This window comes from Macrobrachium rosenbergii, chromosome 4 (assembly GCF_040412425.1).
Source record: "Macrobrachium rosenbergii isolate ZJJX-2024 chromosome 4, ASM4041242v1, whole genome shotgun sequence".
Taxonomy (NCBI): Eukaryota; Metazoa; Arthropoda; class Malacostraca; order Decapoda; family Palaemonidae; genus Macrobrachium; species Macrobrachium rosenbergii.
The window spans coordinates 39,529,605-39,550,565 of NC_089744.1; the positions used below are offsets into that span (position 1 = coordinate 39,529,605).

A 20,961-nucleotide genomic window follows, 5' to 3' on the forward strand; every position below is an offset into this window, starting at 1 on the left:
TCTACATCACTGTTTTTTCTACACACGTCGCCTAAAAGGGAAACTTTGTTTTGTTTACGTCTCATCGCCAATCACAAGCCCCTAACAATATGATAATTTATCGTACATAATTATTGTTCATATGACTGGATTGTTCTAAACAGTTATTTACCAGCAAAATGATAATGAATTTTTAATGAAAAATGAATTCAATATAATGTCGTCCTAAATGTTATTCCTACAATAATTACACTGCCATTAAAATTTCTGAAAGGTTACCTCAAGATAAAGGTTGCTTGAGCGCAACCATAACTTAAAGTTTATATTTTCTCACCTGGGCTAAAGTTGATTTCATTGATATCGAATTATTCCTCGAATATCCCAGTAATATATAACGTAAAAATGGTTTTATACCTTTATTATCAGTTTATTTCATAATATGAATCTTTTCATGTACGTCAGTGGTTATCGCAAAAAGGCCGAGGCTAGCCTACTGATAAACATCACTTTGAATTCAAGGTTTGATTTCAAGAATGGTAGTATAAGACAACCCCCAATTTTTAGGGGTGAACTTTAGGATTTAAAGGTTTTCTTATATGTGGAAATACTGTATACAGTAATTTTTTAGGAATTACACTGAAATCCAATCAACTTACAGAAAAGAATCACAATGACTGAGAATTAATTAGGACTGTCAAAACAGCCAAAAAGATTAATCTTAACCTGATGTTTGCAGCCCTGAGATGAGCAAAATAACAGATCAATCAAAGGCACATGTGCAAACAGTCTTTCTCAGGCCTTTCTACTTCTACCATAATAGGTGTGTCTGGGGGCATTCAGGCTGCAAATGAGGGCACTATACAATTTTTGGGTCTGGTATGTACAATTACAATATTATGATTATTGTTACTCTAGTACTGAAGACAACTACTATCTAAGTTGCACTCAAATTTTTTTCTCTCTTTTACTTATTTTTTTTCCTTCAAATGGTAGGTCAAGTATTTAGTTTCCAATATTCATTGGGGAAAGTATACTAGTTCTTTCTAGCATTTTCAGACAATACTTCATGTAATCACCATCTAATAACAACCTGGTTATTTTTCAAACTGGGAATGGAGATGTGGTATTGGGGTACAGAGTTAGGGGTATGAGGGATTATGAATTGTTACTGTTACATGACTGGTTTATTGGCCTAGCAATCCTCTCACTGTCCAGTGACTGCAAAGATTGTAACTGTAGGCTGACACTGCATCTACCTGGGTGGAAGGGTGAGAGGGTGGGTGGATGGGTTGTTCTAATAAGTGGAGTGGGGATCTGAGATATGTTTGATGACTGGTTGGGCTTTGGAGTTTCTACAAAGAATGGGTAGTTCCTGTGGGTTATGGAGGACAGGAAAAGTATCTCCTATTAGGTATTAAGCAAAGGCAATGTTGCTGAACATTCAAGCCTCCATCATTCATGCTCTATGTCAGTAGGGAGGATTTAGTAGAGTGGGCTGATCCAGAATCCCTTGATATATAACCCTATAGCAGTCATGAATCACTTCCTCATAAAATTAATGTGAAAGACATTTAGAAGTATGGTTGTTATACCCACAGTGAAGGCATAGTGACCATAACTCTCAAAATGTCTCTTGTGGTCTTATTAATCAAACTCATAATAATAATAATAATAATAATAATAATAATAATAATAATAATAATAGGGCATAAAATCACAACAAAAGACCAGAAAGAGCTGAGCTTACAAAGAACACAGAAATTATGAACCAAACACCAGACCAACGACACCTACGGTTTCTCAAGGGACTCTAGAAAAAAAAATCTCAGCATTAATGTGGTGAAAGAAACAGAATTTTTCCCTGCCATCATAAGGAGAAATATAAAAAATCAGCCGGCACCAAACGCCATCATGAGAGAGAGAGAGAGAGAGAGAGAGAGAGAGAGAGAGAGAGAGAGAGAGAGAGAGAGAGAGAGAGAGTTAGAGGTTACAATGGTTGAATATGGTACCTTCTTGTAGATGACATGAGAGATGCTTTGATAACGTGGTAGTTGACATCCCGATATATGAGTGGTGGCATCCATCCACCGGGCACGCGAACTCGTAGATGACATTACTTTTTTCAAATCTGTCTCTTTAGGCACTAGGTTGTTCTTCAGGATGAGGTGGCTTGTCCTCATATTTTTGTAATAAATAATTACCTGGACTCTTTCACCTTCTGTCACAGGAGTAACATTTTCTTTATGATCTTTTTATTTTATGCTTTCTTCATTGGTGGAGTCTTGATTGCTATGCCACTTGTCTGTCGTGGCTCTTGTTTGATGTTCCATTATTCTGTTAGAGAACCCATTGTTTATGAGTGTCTGGGCTGATGTTTTGATCTCCCTGGTGGTGTCTCTCCAAGTGAAACAATGTGTGAGTGCATGACGGACGTAAGTATCCACCACAGATTTCTTGTATCTGTCCGGGCACTCACTTGAGCCCTTAAGGCAGAGGCCCGGATTCATTGGTTTTCTGTAAACCGTGATGGCATGCCCGTCAAGGTCTGTCGCACATGCACGTCCAGGAACGGAAGGACATCATCGGAGCTACGTTTGTACGTAAAGTGAAGGACAGAGCACTCTTCAAAGGTTCTTCATATGGTTTCTAAGTATGAAAATAATGTGGCATTGACAAGTTAGTGATCACTGCCAACATCTGCTCCTCTGCAGCTCATAAACTTGCTTAATGTTCTTTTTCTCCCCTTAATAAATAGCTATAATTGCCATCTGGAGATGTCCAAGTGAATTTATGACTGTCCTTTTATCAAAAAAGATTACCTTCATGTACTAAATTATTTGCATCATAAAACTTAATAAACTGCATTTCACTTTTGTTCATACCAACTCCAGCATTCACATCACCAACAACAATTCTTACATCTATGGTTTTTCATCTATAACACTCTGCAGTACATAAAAGTCTTCTTTTGTTTTTTCAGAGATATCTTTGTTGGTGCATAGCACACTTAATACTCATGTTGCACTATCTTAAATCTTTCCAGCAGCAATCTACTGCCTACTGCTCTCCAGTCAGTCAGTGTCCTTTCTACATTTGGCATTAGGATCATGCCTATTCCTCCACCATTTCAATCTGCTCTTCCTTCAATGAGTACACCTAGTACCTCCTTCCAACCTCTTTTCCAATTTCTTTGCAGCCACTATATAAATAAGTGGAATCTAAAGGATTATTAGCTGATAGTCAATGTGCATATAGGAAGCAGTTAGGTACCCATGATGCTCTTTTAGACTGAGTTGCCATTTGCAAGGGAGCCTTGATAAGTGTTTTGAGTTCAGTAACTCAAATAGATTTTAGTGCAGCTTTCGAGCTAGTAAATCACAAGACACTTATTTATAAACTTCAGAATCTTGGAGTGGGTGGATATGATTTAGGATTACTTAAAGATTTCCTTACTAGGTAGCAGTGAGTTGCCGTGGACAGGATCTTTAGTGAACCAAGACCTATTGTGTCTGGAGTTCCCCAGGGTAGTGTTCTTGGTCCACTGTTATATTCAGTGTATACAAGTGATATGGCTGTTGGCCTGGAAAACAAGATTATTCAGTATGCTGATGTTACAGCACTTGTGCGTGCAGTAAAGTCTCCATGTATAAGAAATGAAGCTGCTCTCAGCCTCAACTGGGACATGGACTGGATTAGGGAATGGTGTAGTCATTGGGATATGAGGCTGAACTCCAGTAAATAAAAAACACTACTGATTAGCAGATCTCGTACAGATTTTCCACCTCATCCTCCTCTTCAGGAGGATGTAACTTTGCTGAATAAGTCTGAAGCTGTAATTATTCTAGGTGCAATTTCTGACTCACATATAACTTTTGAGAAACATCTAATTAAAGTTTCAGCAAATGCTGCACGAAAGTTAAGTATTGTTCATAAGGCCTCGTATGTTCATAACAGTGATAAAACCAATGCAACCTGTTTTAGGTAATTTGTGCTTCCTTTACTAGAATACTGTTCTCTGGTGTGGATGTCTGCTTCTGCCAAAGATTTATCTCTTTTAAACAGTGTTTTATTGTGGTAGGTTTCTGTTTCCTAACAGCAGCAATTATGACTTGGACCAACAACGGATGGTCTCTAGTTTGTCACTTTCTCTAAGTTGCATTTTAACAGAGATCTTTCACATTAACAACTGAGCCCTGATTCCCTTTACCTGCCGAGAACAACCAGATTCACTGAACAGTAGCACCAATATGCAGTACATTTGCCTCGCTGTCAAACTTCTCAGTTCTAGAGGTCCTGTATTCCTCACACCGTTGGACTGTGGAACAGCATCCCCGATGATATCATGGAATAGAAACTTCAGAAGTTCGAGAGGAAATGCAATGCATTACTACCTTCCTACTATTCTCCTTGCATTTCAATACATTTTTATCTATTTACTTTATTTTTTCTTTTTTAATAAGTGAGCTGTTTCTGTATTTCCCTTTACCTACTCTTACTTCATCCTAATGAACACCACATTCTCTGGAAGCTTGAATTCCAAGTCAATGGCCCCAGTGGGCTTGTTTCATATAAATAGGTTTTATCTTTTGAATAATTATAATAATACACAACTAAGTGTCCAGTCTGTATGTGCTGAATTCACTTTCCGCCAGTTCTACCATTCCAATCTGATCTATGGTTCTTACATTCTAATTTCTTATTTCAGTGTATCCTTAGTAATTATACCCTGGGAAATTCTTAGCAGCCCTATGCCTGAAACTAAGGTCCATTTCTAAACTGTGACTATCCATTTATGTGGCAGAATCAATCAAGGATTCACTTGGTAATTATGCTAAAGGGTAGTGAGTTCCTTGCAGAGGGCAGTTTGTAGCTGACAAGGCCAGTGACCCCTACCACTGCCTATTGGATCCAGCCAAGGTCATCTATCATTCATCCAGAGTTGAAGTTGAGGAGACAAGGCATTCAATCCCTTAATCCTTATCATCTTGCTGCCAATGCTTTCTGGTGTTACTCATGAGCTGGACCACATCTTACAATTGTGAGTCTATGCTTCATTTATAGAAGTGTCCACGTAAAAGGCAGTGCTCTTACCCTGAAATCGGGATTCTAAATCTAGGTGCTACCCATTTGGCAGGGATGCTACTCTTCCTGAGTCTAAATTACAGTCACGTAAAATGTAACTTGGTGAGAAGGGACTTTCTGTGGGATACATATATTGCTCCAAGAAGGAATCTGAAGAGTAGACTGCACAGCGAGGTACCTTTGCTGCAGATATCTTTTGTTTGGTATTTCTTATTTAGCAGGATTGAGCAGATGGTTCTGTCAGAATTTTTATGAAACTTTACCAAAGGTTGGCCTCATGGCTGGCAACAGGTTATGACATCTGGAAGATAGACATGTAACTCTGGAGAAGGGTTGGATTGCTCAACTTCTTTCAAATGTTCCAGGCTTAAGAAACTGAAACCAATACACTACTGCTTTTGTAAATAAACAGTGACAACTAATATTGAAAAAATCTAAGGTTATGTTCCCCTTAACCTCATTTGGACCCTGAAAACTGTTTCTGACCAGTAAAAAAATAGGCGCTCATTAGTTTTTGTTTTTTTCTTGTTTGTCTCTTGGAATTCAAAGGGTAAACAACACATACAACACATTTACTATAGCTCTAACATTATTATTTTCTCTACATCCTTGCCAGGTTGGTATCTCCAAGTCTGGATTCAGGCTGCACCCTGACACCTAGGATCTGGTCCCTACTACCCTGTTTACTTAGGATTCCAACAATCCAATTGTTCTGAGGATGATTGGTATTACTTCCACTTCAGCTTGCCATAGCCTCCTGATTCTTATCTTCATATAATGGTACTTTCTATCTTTTATCTGCTTTATTTCTTACCGCTTGCATTCCATGGTATCTCTACATCTATCTGAGATATTAGATCTCATCTTCAAGCCTGTGTCACATGGTCAGTCATTACATCACTGATCAATGGTACCTTGATTTTTTTTTTTTATCTTCCAACACTCTTTCTGGTATATGGCCACAACATTAACACTTAAAACAGTTCAATATGCTTTGTTAACATTATAACTAGAACAATCGTTTTACAAGTTCAATAATCATTCACTTATAAAATTCTTTTTTCATACTATAAACCCTTTGTTCATTGTACATAACAGATAAGCCACAAACACGAATTTGAACTAGATTTAAATTTGTTTGTGAGAAAAAGCTTGATTTCCTTGATAATAAAGCTCAATTAACTTGAAGCACAAAAAAATAAAACTGACTTGTTAATTTAATGTCCTGGTACCAGAAATATCTACTGTACATCATTAAAACCATAACATGGCCCTCACTACCCAAATTTCTTTTTAATATATTAAGTCTTATTTTTATGGAGGCCTGCATGCTTAAACACAGCTAACTATATTAACAGAGCTAAAAAAAGATGTACTTAACAATCAATAACTGCAGTTACTCTTGAGAACTTCAATAAGTATAAAGCATCAAAACAAAATTTCTACAGATCTCCCAGTTTCACATGAGAAGCAGAAACAATAAGGAACAAAGGTGTACAACATCTGGCTCCATGTTCATGCTGATGAAGCGACCAAGCAGCTCTGCAAGACGCTACAACAGAAGAATAAAATTTAATACTAACCTCAGCATCCAAAGAGGTACTGACCTCCTTATCATGACCAGAAGCTTTAGGATTACCCACAAGCGTGTCCCAGATGTCTTTACATCTTGCCCAAGCAAGATAAATATCACCTTCCTTCAATAAAAACTGTAAAAATTCCAGGTGCACCTTCATATACTGAAAAAAAGGAAATGGGAGTTTACTTCACTTTTTCTCCAAACACGCTTGGACAAAACTTATAAATAAACTGGTTTTGCTATAAGATGATAAATAAAACCTACGCAAAAATATATTTCATCTACGTTGAAATCAAGTGCTTGTTTTTTTCCAAAAATACATATCCAATAAAAAAAAGATATAACAACGTACATCATCATGGGTATATTTGCCATCTATGAGGGTTGAGGGTGGTGGTGGTTGCTGACCACTTGTATTGACAGCCAAAGCATGACACTTAGCAAGACTTTGTGTTATTAGCTTCACAATTTCATGACTGCGATTTAGTTCTGACAAGGTTGCCTGAAAAATTAATTCAATAGTTAATTGTCATTCAGCATATTTCACAGTATTTACTTTCAAGGCTGATTGTCTTCTAGCAGCAACAGTACCTGAAAATAACATTGTACATAACTGCACTGGATATATTCCCTTTCATTTCAAGAAAAACTTAATTTACACAATGCTGTTGTACTACTTAGTAAATATTTGTTCCTGAAAATGATAAAAATTCCATTTCAGCAAAATTCACATCATCCTAAAGACCAAACAAACATGACCCACAACAACAAAAATGTTTGTTTTCTTTGAACAAATTACGACTAAAACAAGAACCCAATGGAACTTACTTTTTCTGTTTTAAAATATGATGCTCCACCCCCTTTGGTAATAGACTGAGCCAAGTAATGAAGCTGCTTGAGAGGTAGATATACAGCTGGGCTTCTTTTGATGTCCTCTACACAACGAACAATATATGTTTTACGTAGCTGAAATATAGAAATTGGAATGACTTCTACATTCAATAAACAATTTTTTTTACTTTAATTAAGAGAAAGACCAGAAACAAACAGGAGTAAAGTGGTAAATATTAACTTATAGAAGAAATAAAATGGAACAAAAACTACATGGAATAGTTTTGTGACTTTAGAATCCCTCTGTTTTACCTACAAACCATTAGAATCCCTCTGTTTTACCTACAAACCATTAGAAACTCATTAACTCATAAATAATAATCTTTGTTGCCGAAGCAACATATTCCCCACCCCAACCATCCCCTACATTAAATTACATTAACTTTACTTATACCTTTTTCTCAATGTTTTGATAGAATCGCCTCTTATTCAACTTCTTTTGCAGGTTGAGATTAGCTCTCCAGTCATATAGTTTTACATATACCATTGAGGATGCTTGAACTACTTCTGTATCATAAAATCAGGCATGTACTTCAATGAGATGGAATGACTTATTCACCCTAAAATAGTTACACCACTGTAGAATGAATATTCTCTTGATCTACCTATAAGCTCATAGATAAAATGAGATATGCATGATAGGTGATGATGAAGCCAGATCAAAACTTGTCTGCTTATCTACAACCCTTAGTATCCATGAACCAATGGCTATGTAACAAGTCTTAGACAGCATAGTGTAAAAAGACTGATATATTCACACCCTCAATAATTATTTATACAATTAATGCATTCCTCCAGAGATGACCGATGAATTAGTTTGGAGACAATATAGTAAAAGTTGGTGACAAAGTTTGGTAGTACTAGTGAAACAGCAAAATTAATTTATAAGGAATCAAATAGATTTTCTGCAAGGGAATTCAAAACATCATAACCATACCAACTGAGACAAGGAAAGCCTGAATCAAGGATGAATTCCTAAACAGAAAATTTTCACAATAACTGCTTATGTACCTACAAAGAAGGCTCACTTGGAATGTGCAGCCCCTTACACAATATGCACTGCTTGCCTCAATCTTGCACATACCCTTGGTCTTTTTGGGCACTAAGGACAACCTATTTTAACACCACTTCAACACCATCCAGTAGACAGTCTTTCAGGCTCTTTCTTCTTCAATGTTCTGAATTATACCTTTCCACCAACTTTTAAATCTCCATTCTCACCATACAACCAAAGTCACTCAAAGCCCAATGGTTTTACAAGATAAAATACTTTTATAATACAAAACTAATTAATCACAAATAACCTCATTCCATGCAACAGTAGCTCTCCAGCTGCACAACTTCCTGAATCATGAAGGACAAAGGCTTCAATCTTCCATGCCACCCTCAACCATGAAGAATGTGTGGGAAGGGAGGGGGAACAATTATTTCTGAGTTTATTGCATAAAGGTCTAATTTTGTGGAAACAATGTTTGTTCACCATGACTATGAATCCATCTATCGCAAAAAGCCTATACAGACATTTAGGATAGTGGATGAAGATAAGAGACGGAAGCCTGAAGAGAACACTGTAAAAGCAGATGTCTATCCTCTCCCTGAATGATCACATTAGAACCAATAAAAATTTCCAGAGGCAATGGGTGGCCTAGTACCAAGGAATGCCAAATGTAAAAGACTCCAATCACACAAGGCATAGAGACAGATATTCCACAACACTCTCCCCAAATGATCAGGTTGGAACCAACAGAAATTTCCACATAGGCAAAGGGTGGTATAGTACCAAGGAATGCCAAATGTAAAAGACTCTCCAATCACACAAGGCATAGAGACAGGCATTCTACAACAATATGCTTTTAACATGTGCCAGAAACATGAGGAATGAGGGTCATGTATATGACTAGGATGAATGGTCCACATCCCTCCCAACCAATAAACATGTCTCACCTTGATGATGTCCCAATAAGTATACAAAACCACTGACTTGGTCTAAGGATGGCAATGAGCTGCACATACAACTTAGAGGACTACAAAGATAAAAAGGCATGAACCTCATGAACCATGTCTTGAGCTGGGGGAGGTCTTCCTCCAATATGTCCTGGTTAGAATAGCTGCTAACTACTGACAAAGCCAGTAATAAATAGTATTCTTCGGATATGAAGATTAATGCTGAAGATAGGTTCTGAGGGATCTCATCAGACAAAACGGACTGTCCTTGTCAAATGAAGGTGAAGGCATCAATGAGTGTTGACGAAAAGCACTTTACACATGCAAAACCCATCATAATTGGTTTTATTCAATATGAAAAAGAACCAGCTACAACAACCTGAAGACTTGAATGAAGAAAGTATAAGTTTGGATTTCGAGAGAACATTCTTTCTACATTTTTATACTGAATTATTCTATCTACATATTAAGACAGATTTTTTTGGTTTGTTCCGTGACAGGAGTGGTTTCTGTCTATATTGCATATTTATTACTTCTAAAATTTTTAATATGCCACTGTTTTGCTTCCCGCTGTGTGTGTGCCAACATTCTGGGAAAATATGATATTTTTATGATAAAATAAGGCTTTATATATATTTATCAAGTAATTGCATAGCTACTAGCTTCTACCATGGCAGTCTAACAAAATTCAAATTTCGCGGTGGCCCTACATTGTTCGCGTAGGTGACAAGGCCCCGCTCACATTCAGGACTGATAGGTACAACTCAGCAGAGGGCTTCAATTCGTTTGAGGCCTGATGTCCATCTGAGGGGAGGAGGGAGGGCTCTAATTATGTAATTACTTGTTAGTATATATAAAACTTTATTTTATCATAAAAATATCATTTTTACATAAGTGACTTAACAAGTAATTAAATAGCCGATTCCACATTGAAAGGAGGTGGGATACATGGACATATTCTACTCCAAAACGTTAATAAAAGTAATGACTTTGAAACAGAAAGGTTGCTAGCATTGGTACAATGCTTGTTGTTCCTTACCTGGTAAGAGAGCTACTGCAGGTGGGTATTACTACCTCTAGTTGGTGTTCGTCTCAACCTGTAGAGGGCGTGGCAGCATGGCCAAGAATCGCCCCTACTTCAGTGGGTACTTTGCAGCCATGGAACCTCACTGATGGTTGTCAAAGATTAAAAAGGGTGCTCGTGCCCTGGGGGTAGACTAGAATAAAATACAATGCTGTCACCTACACTGGAATAAAAATCACCACCCAACCATTAAAAATTGGAGGGTGCTTCGGGTATGATGTACCCCAGGCTTCCCTTTGACTTAACACCTTACATCAAGGCAAGAGGAAAGAAGAGGAACAGAGAGCCCCCTATGCTTCCTTTCCCAACACCATGCCAGCTGCGGATAAAGGACCCAAAGTACAACAATTTTCGAACACAGTTTCTATGTCTTTAAGGTAATGCAAAGCAAAGACTGACCTACACTTCCAAAACGCTGATTGCAGAATAGCCTCGAGAGACATATGCCAAAGAGCTAGAGAAGTCGCGATGGTCCGAACCTAATGAGCCTTCACCTTGGGGTATGTAAGACATCCTCTTAAACTTGAGAATGTGCCTTGGTAATCACACTTCTCAGAAAAAAAGAAAGAGCATTCTTTGACAGGGGATGTGAAGGATTCCTCACAGAGCACCAGAGATTGTCTGAAGGTCCTCAGATCCTTTCTGTTCTTTGAAGGTAGCACCTCATGGCTCTCACAGGACAAAGGAGTCTTTCTTCTTCCTCTGGTATGAGGATGTCTGTTAAGTTCTTAATGACTAACGAGTGAGGCCATGGCTTGGACACGTCCTCACTCTTGGCAAGGAAACCAAGAGAGAGAGAGAGCATACCGCGTCCCCATGTGAAAAACCTACTCTCTTGTTGAATGCTTGCAGTTCGCTAATGAGTTTGGCAGCTGCCAACGCCATGAGGAGGAGAGTCTTCTTGGTCAGGTTCTTAAAAGAGGCAGCACGGAGAGGATCGAAGATAGGACCTGAGAGCCACTACATAACAATGTCTAAATTCTAAGCCAGGCTTTTCTTATTGGAAATTTCCGAGGATCTGAAGAGGTTGCTGAGATCTTAGTTTGATTAAGCCAAGAGGCAGCAGCACGGCGTGGAGCGTGGCAGGAGCAGCAGACACCTGGGTGCCCAAGTGCAAGGCCACTGTCACAAGCAGCTTGCTGAATGATGTCATGGTAACGGTAGCCGCAGTGGATGTGGTGGCCGAGTGGGTCGTCACCAGAGTGCCGGACAGATGGGATACCAGGCCCTCCAGTGATGGAACGCCAGGAAGACCCAGGTGCAGCCAGGTAGAAGTGAGGTCAGGTACGAGAACACACACATCCTCTGCAAGTGGGACAGAGAGCGTGTGAGTCCATATCTATGCTAGAACAAAAAGTATTACACTTCTTCCCTCCCAGCCCAGGACACACACGTGGGGGGAAGGAGGGCTTATGGGTTTGTCCACATTCATGATGCTAACAACAAGAAAAAACAAGAAAGATCCCACCGGGAAACAGCTCAAAGGCGGTCAGGGCAAAGAGCGAGAAAACACGTCTGCAGTGCACGACGGCCGAAAGCAAACTGGAATGTTTGCATCCGGGCAGGCGGTACTCATGCCTCCCAGGCGCTAGTTAACTGCCTTACCACTTTGTTCAAAAGTTCAACAGCTCTGCTGAAAGTAATTCCTAATGTAATGGACCAACGGTTTGTATATCGTGTCGGAACAAATGTGGTGGCTTACAGTTAAGTAAGAAAACTATTCACGTTACCCCTATATTCAGGCACATCCATTTTCTCTCATACAGTACTGAAACTGTCCCATTTTCTTTTTACACTAGATAGGGGGAACACTGGGAAGGTGAATACTGTACAATACCTAAATATTTAATATGCATTACAAAAAATGACATTTTTATTCTAAAATAATGTTTAACACATACTTACCTGTTAGTTACATATAGCTTTAGTCTTGACGTCATGGCAAAATTTCAAAGCGCAAGCAGTATCAGTCCCAATATCGGGTGATCGCTCTTACCTGCCCTCTGTCGGGGTACTAGGAACTATTCCAACATGCTTCAGAATAATTTGCCTACCTGTCCCCGTGGGGAGGAGGGTGGGCTTTTAGATATGTAACTAACAGGTAAGTATGTGTTAAACATTATTTTAGAATAAAAATGTCATTTTAACACATACAACTTACCTGTTAGTTACATATAGCTGATTGACACCTTTTAGGAGGTGGGGCAAATGACAGCTAAAAAGAGTTGTTGGAAACATTAAGGTTATTAATGTAGAAAATTTCTTAGTTCCTCACCTGCTAAGGTAGCTGATTCCACAGTTACTGCCTCAGTAACCTGCTATCCTCAGAGCAACAAGGGGTATAATGACCTGGTCTTAGATTGCTTAAGCTGGGTATCAGTCACCTAGGACATGGCCGTGACAATACCACAAGTATGCCCCTGCTCAGGGCGCAGCACAAACATCATGAATTACAAAGGGGTCACCCAACACCAAAGAAAAAGTATAACCATAAAAACTAAAACCAACTGTGGGGTAAAAACTAACCAACACTTACCCTCACAGACAACCGTAAAAACCTTCACACTCCAAAAAACAAGTAAGTAAAGGTAGGTTAATCCTCCTTTACCCCTTTACCCATTACCGTGCCAGATACAACAAAGGGCCCTAACGTGCTGCACTCGTCAAACACTGTCTGCACTTAGAGAGATAATGCAAAGCAAATACAGACTTACACCTCAGTAGGTTGCTTGCACAATATCTTGAAGGAGAGGTTCCTTTTATAAGCGAGAGAAGTAGAGATAGCCCTCACTTCGTGAGCCTTCACTTTACACATTTTAAAATCATTCTCTGAAATATTGGAGTGAGCTTCAGAAATCAGATCTCTAATAAAAAGGACATGGCATTCTTGGACATTGGTCTAAGAGGGTTCCTGACCGAACACCATAAGGAATCTGAAGGACCCCTAATATCTTTAGTCCTTCGCAAATAATATTTCAAGGCTCTGACTGGGCAGAGGAACCTCTCCTGCTCCTTACCTACCAATTCCGACAGACTCGGAATCTCAAAAGAGCGAGGCCACGGGTGCGAAGGGGTCGTTCTTGGCCATAAAAACAGTTTGAAAGAACAAATTGCTTTTTGAAGCAGAGAATCTACTCTCTTATCCAAGGCGTGGATCTCACTGATTCTCTTAGCTGCAGCTAACAAAACTAAAAAGAGGGTTTTCTCGTAAGATCTCTTAAAGAAGCAGAATCCATAGGTTCAAATTTCTCAGACATAAGCCACTTCAGGACTACATCAAGATTCCACGAAACAACTTTAGCATCTGACCTCTTAGAGGTACCGAAGGATTTAATAAGGTCCGTTATATCTTGGTTATTAGAGATATCCAAACCTCTGTGACGAAAAACAGTAGCCAGCATGCTACGATAACCTTTAAGTGTGGATACAGAAAGGTTCTTATTCCGAGAACAAAGAAAATCCGCAATCTGCGTCACCGAGGTTCTGGAAGAGGAAATGTCATGATCTTTGCACCATGAACGAAACATATTCCACTTGGACTCATAGACCTTGATCGAAGATGGTCTTCTGGCTCTAGCGATGGATTGAGCCGCTTTCTTGAAAAATCCTTTGCTTCTGAGTAGACGTTCGATAGTCTGAACGCAGTTAGCCGCAGACTTGACAGGTTTTCGTGAAATCTCCTGAAGTGGGGCTGTCTGAGTAAATCTACTCTGTTTGGAAGGCTCCTCGGGAAGTCGATCAAGAGATCCATGAGAACTGGGAACCAATCCCTGGAAGGCCAGAAGGGGGCTATCAACGTCATCCTGGTGTTGGAGTGGTGCTGAAATTTCCTCAACACCGCACTAACATCTTGAACGGCGGGAAGGCGTAAAGGTCCAGACCCGACCAATTCAGTAGCATTGCATCCGTCTGGAAGGCTGCTTGGTCCGGGACAGGAGAGCAGAAGATTGGGAGCCTGTTCGACTTGTTCGTCGCGAACAGGTCTACCAGAGGTTGACCCCAAAGTCTCCACAGCGACTTGCACACTTCTTCGTGCAAAATCCACTCTGTGGACAGAACCTGGTGCTTCCTGCTCAAGGAGTCCGCTCTCACGTTGAGGGCTCCCTGAATGAATCTCGTTAGGAGCAGAATCTTGTGCTTTTCTGCCCACAAAAGGAGGTCTCTTGCTACCTCGCTGAGGGAGTAAGAATGAGTGCCCCCCTGTTTCTTTATATAAGACAACGCTGTGGTGCTGTCTGAATGAACCAGAACTGTTTGTCCCTGTACGAAAGGTAGGAAGTGTACGAGACTCAGGTGGATTGCTTTCAACTCCTTCTTGTTGATGTGCCATTCTTTTTCTGTCGCATTCCACAAACCTGAAATTTCTTTTACCCCCAACGTCGCTCCCCATCCTACTTCTGACGAGTCTGCAAACAGTTCGTGGTTCGGGTTCGACGGAAAAAGAGAGAGACCTTTCTCTAATTTTCTTCGATCTAACCACCACCTTAGATCCTCCTTGATACGGTCCGAGATTGGAAAGGAGAAGGAGTCTGGAAGCGTTTTCCTGTTCCATTGCTCCCTGAGGTAGAATTGAAGGGGCCTCATGTGAAGTCTCCCCAGGGAGACAAACTTTTCTATTGACGCCAGAGTTCCCAGGAGGCTCATCCAAGCCTTTATGAACAGGTATCCATATCCAGAAAGTTCTGGACTTTTGCGAGACAGTCCGAGATTCTTTGATCTGACGGAAAAGCCAGAAAAGGAACTGTTTCCAGTCTCACTCCTAAATAGATCCTGGATTGTGAGGGAGATAGGTGAGACTTCTTCCAATTGATTAGAAGTCCTAGCTTCTGTGTCAAGTCGAGAGTTACTTTCAAATCCTCCAAGCACTGAGACTGAGACTGGGGGAACGAAGGAGCCAATCGTCTAGATAGAGAGAGATCTATATTCCTCTGAGATGAAGAGCTTTGGCAACAGTGGACATAACTCTTGTGAATACTTGAGGGGCTGTGGACAGACCGAAGCACAGAGTCCTGAACTGATAAGTCTTCTCCTGGAAAACGGCGAAGAAACTTCCTGGACGCGGGATGGATCGGAATGTGAAAGTAAGCGTCCTGCAGATCTATTGAGACCATCCAATCCCCGGACGAAGAGAATTGAGGACGGATTGCGTCGTCTCCATCGAAACTGGTTTTCTCCACGAAAAGGTTGAGAGAACTCACGTCCAGGACTGGTCTCCAGCCGCCTGAGGCCTTTGGAACAAGAAAAAGGCGGTTGTAAAAGCCTGGAGAGTTGACTTCTTCCACGATCTCTATCGCTCCTTTTAAAAGCATGGAGTCTACTTCGCACTCAGAACCGAGCATTTCTCTAAGTTGCTGGAATATGCTGTCAAAGCTAAAGGTTCTGTTGCAAGAGGGGCCTCTTGAGGAAGGGATAGAATATCCTTCCTTTAGCACGGACGTGGTCCACTGGTCCGCTCCGATCTCCTCCCAAGTTTGCCAGAACTGCTGAAGTCTGGCTCCTACTAGTGCATGGAGGACATGCAGATCACTTTTAATTGAGGGTTTGATAGCCCTGGAGACAAATCTTGCTTTGCCCTGGAAACTAGATCCTGTACGGGTGAGGGCCTGCCACGAAAGGGCCTATTTTGATTAACTAGAGGACGAGTTTGCGCTGGCAGAGAAGGTTGAGGAGCTTTTGGTTTACGAGAGGATTGCGCCAAAAGGTCCTGTGTGGACTTCTGAGTAAGGGATTTCGACACTTCGGCCACAAGTTCTTGAGGGAAAAGGTACTTCTTATCCAGAGGTGCGAAAAGAAGAGCCGATCTTTGAGTCCTAGAAACTCCACGAGCGACAAAAAGAGCACCAAAGTTGTCGCTTCTTAAGAACTCCTAACGTGAAGATGGAGGCTAACTCAGACGCACCGTCACGAATCCCTTTATCTAAGCAGGACATAACAGAAGAGAAATCATCGAAATGCGCTTCGGAAAGACCAAAAGACTTTACCTTCCTACCCAAAGCGCCAATAGTCCAGTCCATAAAACTGATGACTTCCAAAACTCGGAAAACGTTCTTCAAAAGGTGGTCCAACTCTGAAGGAGAGAAGAAAATCCGAGCGAGTTCATCGCAGAACGACGGGTAGAATCAACGAGACTGGAGAAGTCTCCTGAGAGGAGGCAGAAGCTCCCAGAGAAAACTTCCCCAGTGTCGTAGCAAGCCTTCGTCTTAGTAGAAAGCTTGGAAGGAGGGAAGCAGAAAGTGGTTTTCCCTGATCACGTTTGTCTTCCAACCAGGAGTTCATTTTCTTTAATGCCTTCTTAGCTGAAATAGAAAGCACTAACTTCATAAAGGAAGAGGTAGGAGGCTTGAGTCTCTGGCGTACTGAGAGAGGGGAAGCCGGGCCGCAGGTGCAAAATCCTCAGGAAAATTATCAATAAAAAGCGAAGAAGCTTCTTGTAATCCAGCGAGAGGAGTCTGGTTGTCTACAGGAAACTCTTCCACAACTTCTTCCTCAGACGAAATAGGAGAAAAACCTTCCGCTTGCACACACACATCCTGTGAAGGAGGGTAGGAGCCTGAATAAGAGCTTGAGGAGGAGCCTGAGCCTGAGTAGGCGCCACAAGAGGAGCCTGAACTGGCGCCACAAGAGGAGCCTGCGCCACAAGAGGAGCCTGAACTGGCGCCACAAAAGGAGCCTGGGATGGCGCCTCACCTGGCGCTACCTGAGGCGCTTGAGCCTGAGAGCGCTAAATCTTGAGGGAGCGCCTGAGCCTGACTAGGGCGTTTGAGCCTGATCCTGAGCCTGAACCAAAGGAGGATCAAGAGACACAGATCGAGGAGGAGCTTTCGTACTGGGCGCTCCGAGAGCTCGAGACGAAGGAGGAGGCATCAAATACACTTCAGAAGGCTTTGCTGAGAAGAACCAGGCCTTCCGAGCCCGCCAAGAATGCTTCCAATTTTCTTGTGCATCGCTCGAAGAAAGTCATGAGTAGACGAGGATCCAACTGGGGAACGATGATCAGTAGAGCCAGGATCGTGATGAGGAAGAGGCGCAGAAGCCACAATAGGCTTACATGAAACCAAAGGAGAAACACCGGGAACGCTGGGCAATACCGAATGGGAAGTCTTATACCTCTTGCGCACATGAGCCTTGCGCCTGGGAGAAGATTCTTCTGACGACGAAAATCTCTCCGGACTCTCCCAAAAACTACAGGAAGGCTGTGATAAGCGAAATGGCTTCTTCTTCTGAACCGCTGAAGGCGAAAGATTCCTGGACCTCTTCAATGGTCTAGACTCGTCGGAAATCTCCAGCCTCTGCGAGGCGAATCACTGGAGCTTGAAGAAAGACACTTCCTTGAGTCGCCTTTCCAACGGCGCTCTGAAACAGCCTGGGAAACAACAGGACTGTTCGAGGGGCGGCTGCTCGTGAGCAGACCCCACTCGCCTCCCTTGGACTTTCAGCATGTCTTCTCCCAGGAGCAGGGGAGCTTGACAGAGGCTTAGGTCTAGGAGAACGAGTAGGCCGAGCAACCACCTCCTCCACCACACTAACACTTTGCACTGCACTTAAATTATTCACAATATTTTGGAAAGAATCCATACGCTCATGAAGGGATTTCACGTTAACGCCAATATCCTCCATGGCGCCCACAATAAGGTTAAATCTGGCGTCCATCTGGACTTGATACTCAGACACGGTAACGGGGTTCAGGGATATCAGAGTCAGGAATAGGAATATTAGTAGCCACGGGGATATTAATAGAAGTTTCCTGCATAGCTAAGGGAGATTCCAGTTTCTGAGAGAGAGAAGAAGAACTTCTAGCTAAAGCTTTCCTGGCTCTATCTTTCTCAAGCTTCTTTACATACTTAGATAGAGCCTTCCAATCTTTTCAGTCATACTGACACATTCATCACACTTCCTCTCATAGAACATTCCTGACCTCTACAAGCCACACAAATTGAATGAGGATCAAGACTAGCCTTGACCAACCTCGTCTTACAGCCTTTGCTGCATACCCTAAAGGTATAAGACCCAGAATCTGACATAATTATCAGAAAACCTGACTAAATAGGTGACAAATAACTGGCAAAGCCGCAAACCAACAAGAGAGTACTTCACCAAGTGAAAACAGCTCGATGTAGGCAGATACAATGAAATTTCGCTCGAGTACCGACAACAATGTCGCCGGCGTGACGGCAAAATTATTCTAAAGCATGTTGGAATAGTTCCTAGTACCCCGACAGAGGGCAGGTAAGGGCGATCACCCGATATTCGGACTGGCGCTGCCGCGCGTTTTGAAATTTTGCCATGACGTCAAGACTAAAGCTATATGTAACTAACAGGTAAGTTGTATGTGTTAAAATACATTTTATTGATATTTTGCTGGATTTACATTACTCTTAATATTCCAAAATTAATCTAGCATTTTTTATTATAAAAAATGTATTTAGTCACAAAAGTAACATGAAAATACAGTATTTAGTGAATATTTCTTGACAAAAAATCTGTGAATTACCAAATTTTCTGCGCATAATTTGGGGATAAGTTCCACAGAAAAATCTGTGAATAGGTGACGCAGTGAATAGGCGGGGGTCAACTGTAATGGTAATGAGACTGATTTCCTTAAAAAGATAACTCTAGTTCACAATGTATTCACTGATTTATGATTTTAAGTCATACAGCAAAAAGAGGTTTCCACTTGACAAGCCAAAATTGAAAACTTAAAACTCTGCACTACCGTTAGCATTGAAAAAGGTTGAAACTTTCTTTTACCGAGCCTCAGTATGAAGAACAAATTATGATTTATTATACAACTGAAATATTATCACTGAAGCAAAATTATGACTAAAATCTAATTAATTGCCAAGTTGCCTGATGAATGCAAAGAAAAACTAAGGACAAACATTTTACAAACAACACCTCTATTGATAAAATTCCCTACTTTAAGGAAAAAATTTTCCGGCAAAGGAATATTCTAAAAAAAATACAAAAATAAATCATACAGCACACCTGATCTCTTGTTGCTGATTTATTAAGAATGACCAGGTGTTCATTCATAGCCTGATGCACCAATCTTGGGGGAAGAGCAGGAACACGAGCAAGTTCCCAAAGTGTATCCAACATTTTCTCTGCTGTTCTCCCAAGACGCGAATCTTTACCAATTTTACCGATGAAAGATAGGAGCTTTTCTCTTAAACGATCATTTCCAGTGTCCCAGCTCTGAAATAACATTATAAACATTAAAGGAGGAAATCCTCAAACCATCCTCATTTAGAACATCAGTCAAATAAAGCTCACCTCAAAGCAAAACATGTTAATCACACAAATCTAGCATGAGCTCACAAAATAATAGTACTAGAAACAATAACACATTCTGGCAAACACTGTATACAGTGCATAAAAAAAGAAGAAACATAAGACTACTATAGTGGCTACTGATTTATAATAAAACAAGTTGTCTGAAAAACTTAGCTATCACACTAGCAACCCAACTTAAATAAGTACATAATTTATTAATTCAAAATGTTTCACTTTTAACTTCCTTTTCAATGTCTGAATACTACAAAGCAACATTTCAAAGGATAGAATTAACCTCCTGCGTCCGGGCATGTTCAATCCGGCACACCTCAGGTGAGAATTTACATTTCATGCCATCAAGTTGGAACAAATTTTGAGGGAAAAGTGTTCAATCACTTGATTAACTTGTGAATATTCTTATGGCAACACTAGCACCTTGGTACAGGAAAGAGGGAGATCAGTGTGACCTGAGATTTCAAGGGGGGGATGTACTACATCTCCCCATCCCATGATATCTTGTATATATCTGCCCATAAATATACTCAGGGATTGCTGTTGGTTTTAGTCCTTATCTTTTATGACAGTATGTCAGCTATACTGTAATTGTAATTTTGCAAACTAAAATAAAAAGAAATATCAGAAAAACATGTATAACTTGCTAAAAAGTAAAGCATTGCCCCATCCCACCACATCTCATATATTTTACCACAAATATACTCAGAAACTGTTAGTGTATTGATTTTAGTTCTTATCTGTTATGAGTATATCATGTAAGCTGTAATTGTAATTTTACAAAATAAAATAAACAAAAAATTATTAGAAGGAACGACTATAACTAGATAAAATTAGCATATTTTTACAAGTGTCTTGGAAAAGAAGTACCACAGAAAGTTGGAAATATTCACTTTCAACTTCCCATAGAAAGTAAAGAAAGTTGTTTAGAATTTTGTTTCTTATACATGTGCATATCTTTCTCTCTCAATTGATTTGTTTTTTATTTTAAATTGGACAACCTTAAAGTATACCCAGTCTAGGGGTGTTCTTAATGTGTATTTTAGCCTGACCCAAAGGGTTAATATAATTCTAAGCAATAAGTGACTTTCGATATATCCGCAACACTATGCAATGG

General features: G+C 40.5%; 1 protein-coding gene across 4 annotated transcripts in view; it reads right to left on the reverse strand.

Annotated features, from left to right (window-relative positions):
- Window positions 1-20,961, reverse strand: part of LOC136832815 (ubiquitin carboxyl-terminal hydrolase 24-like) — a 374,979-nt gene that overhangs the window by 273,925 nt on the left and 80,093 nt on the right. For 2 of the 4 annotated variants that reach the window (XM_067094450.1, XM_067094436.1), the window contains exons 9-12: window positions 19,545-19,754; window positions 7,469-7,606; window positions 6,993-7,142; window positions 6,645-6,800 (exon numbers count right to left, since the gene is read on the reverse strand). In XM_067094450.1, coding sequence (XP_066950551.1) covers window positions 6,645-6,800; window positions 6,993-7,142; window positions 7,469-7,606; window positions 19,545-19,754 — 654 coding nt within the window. The remainder of the gene's footprint in view (window positions 1-6,644; window positions 6,801-6,992; window positions 7,143-7,468; window positions 7,607-19,544; window positions 19,755-20,961) is intronic. The other 2 variants (XM_067094461.1, XM_067094444.1) reach the window with 1 other exon arrangement.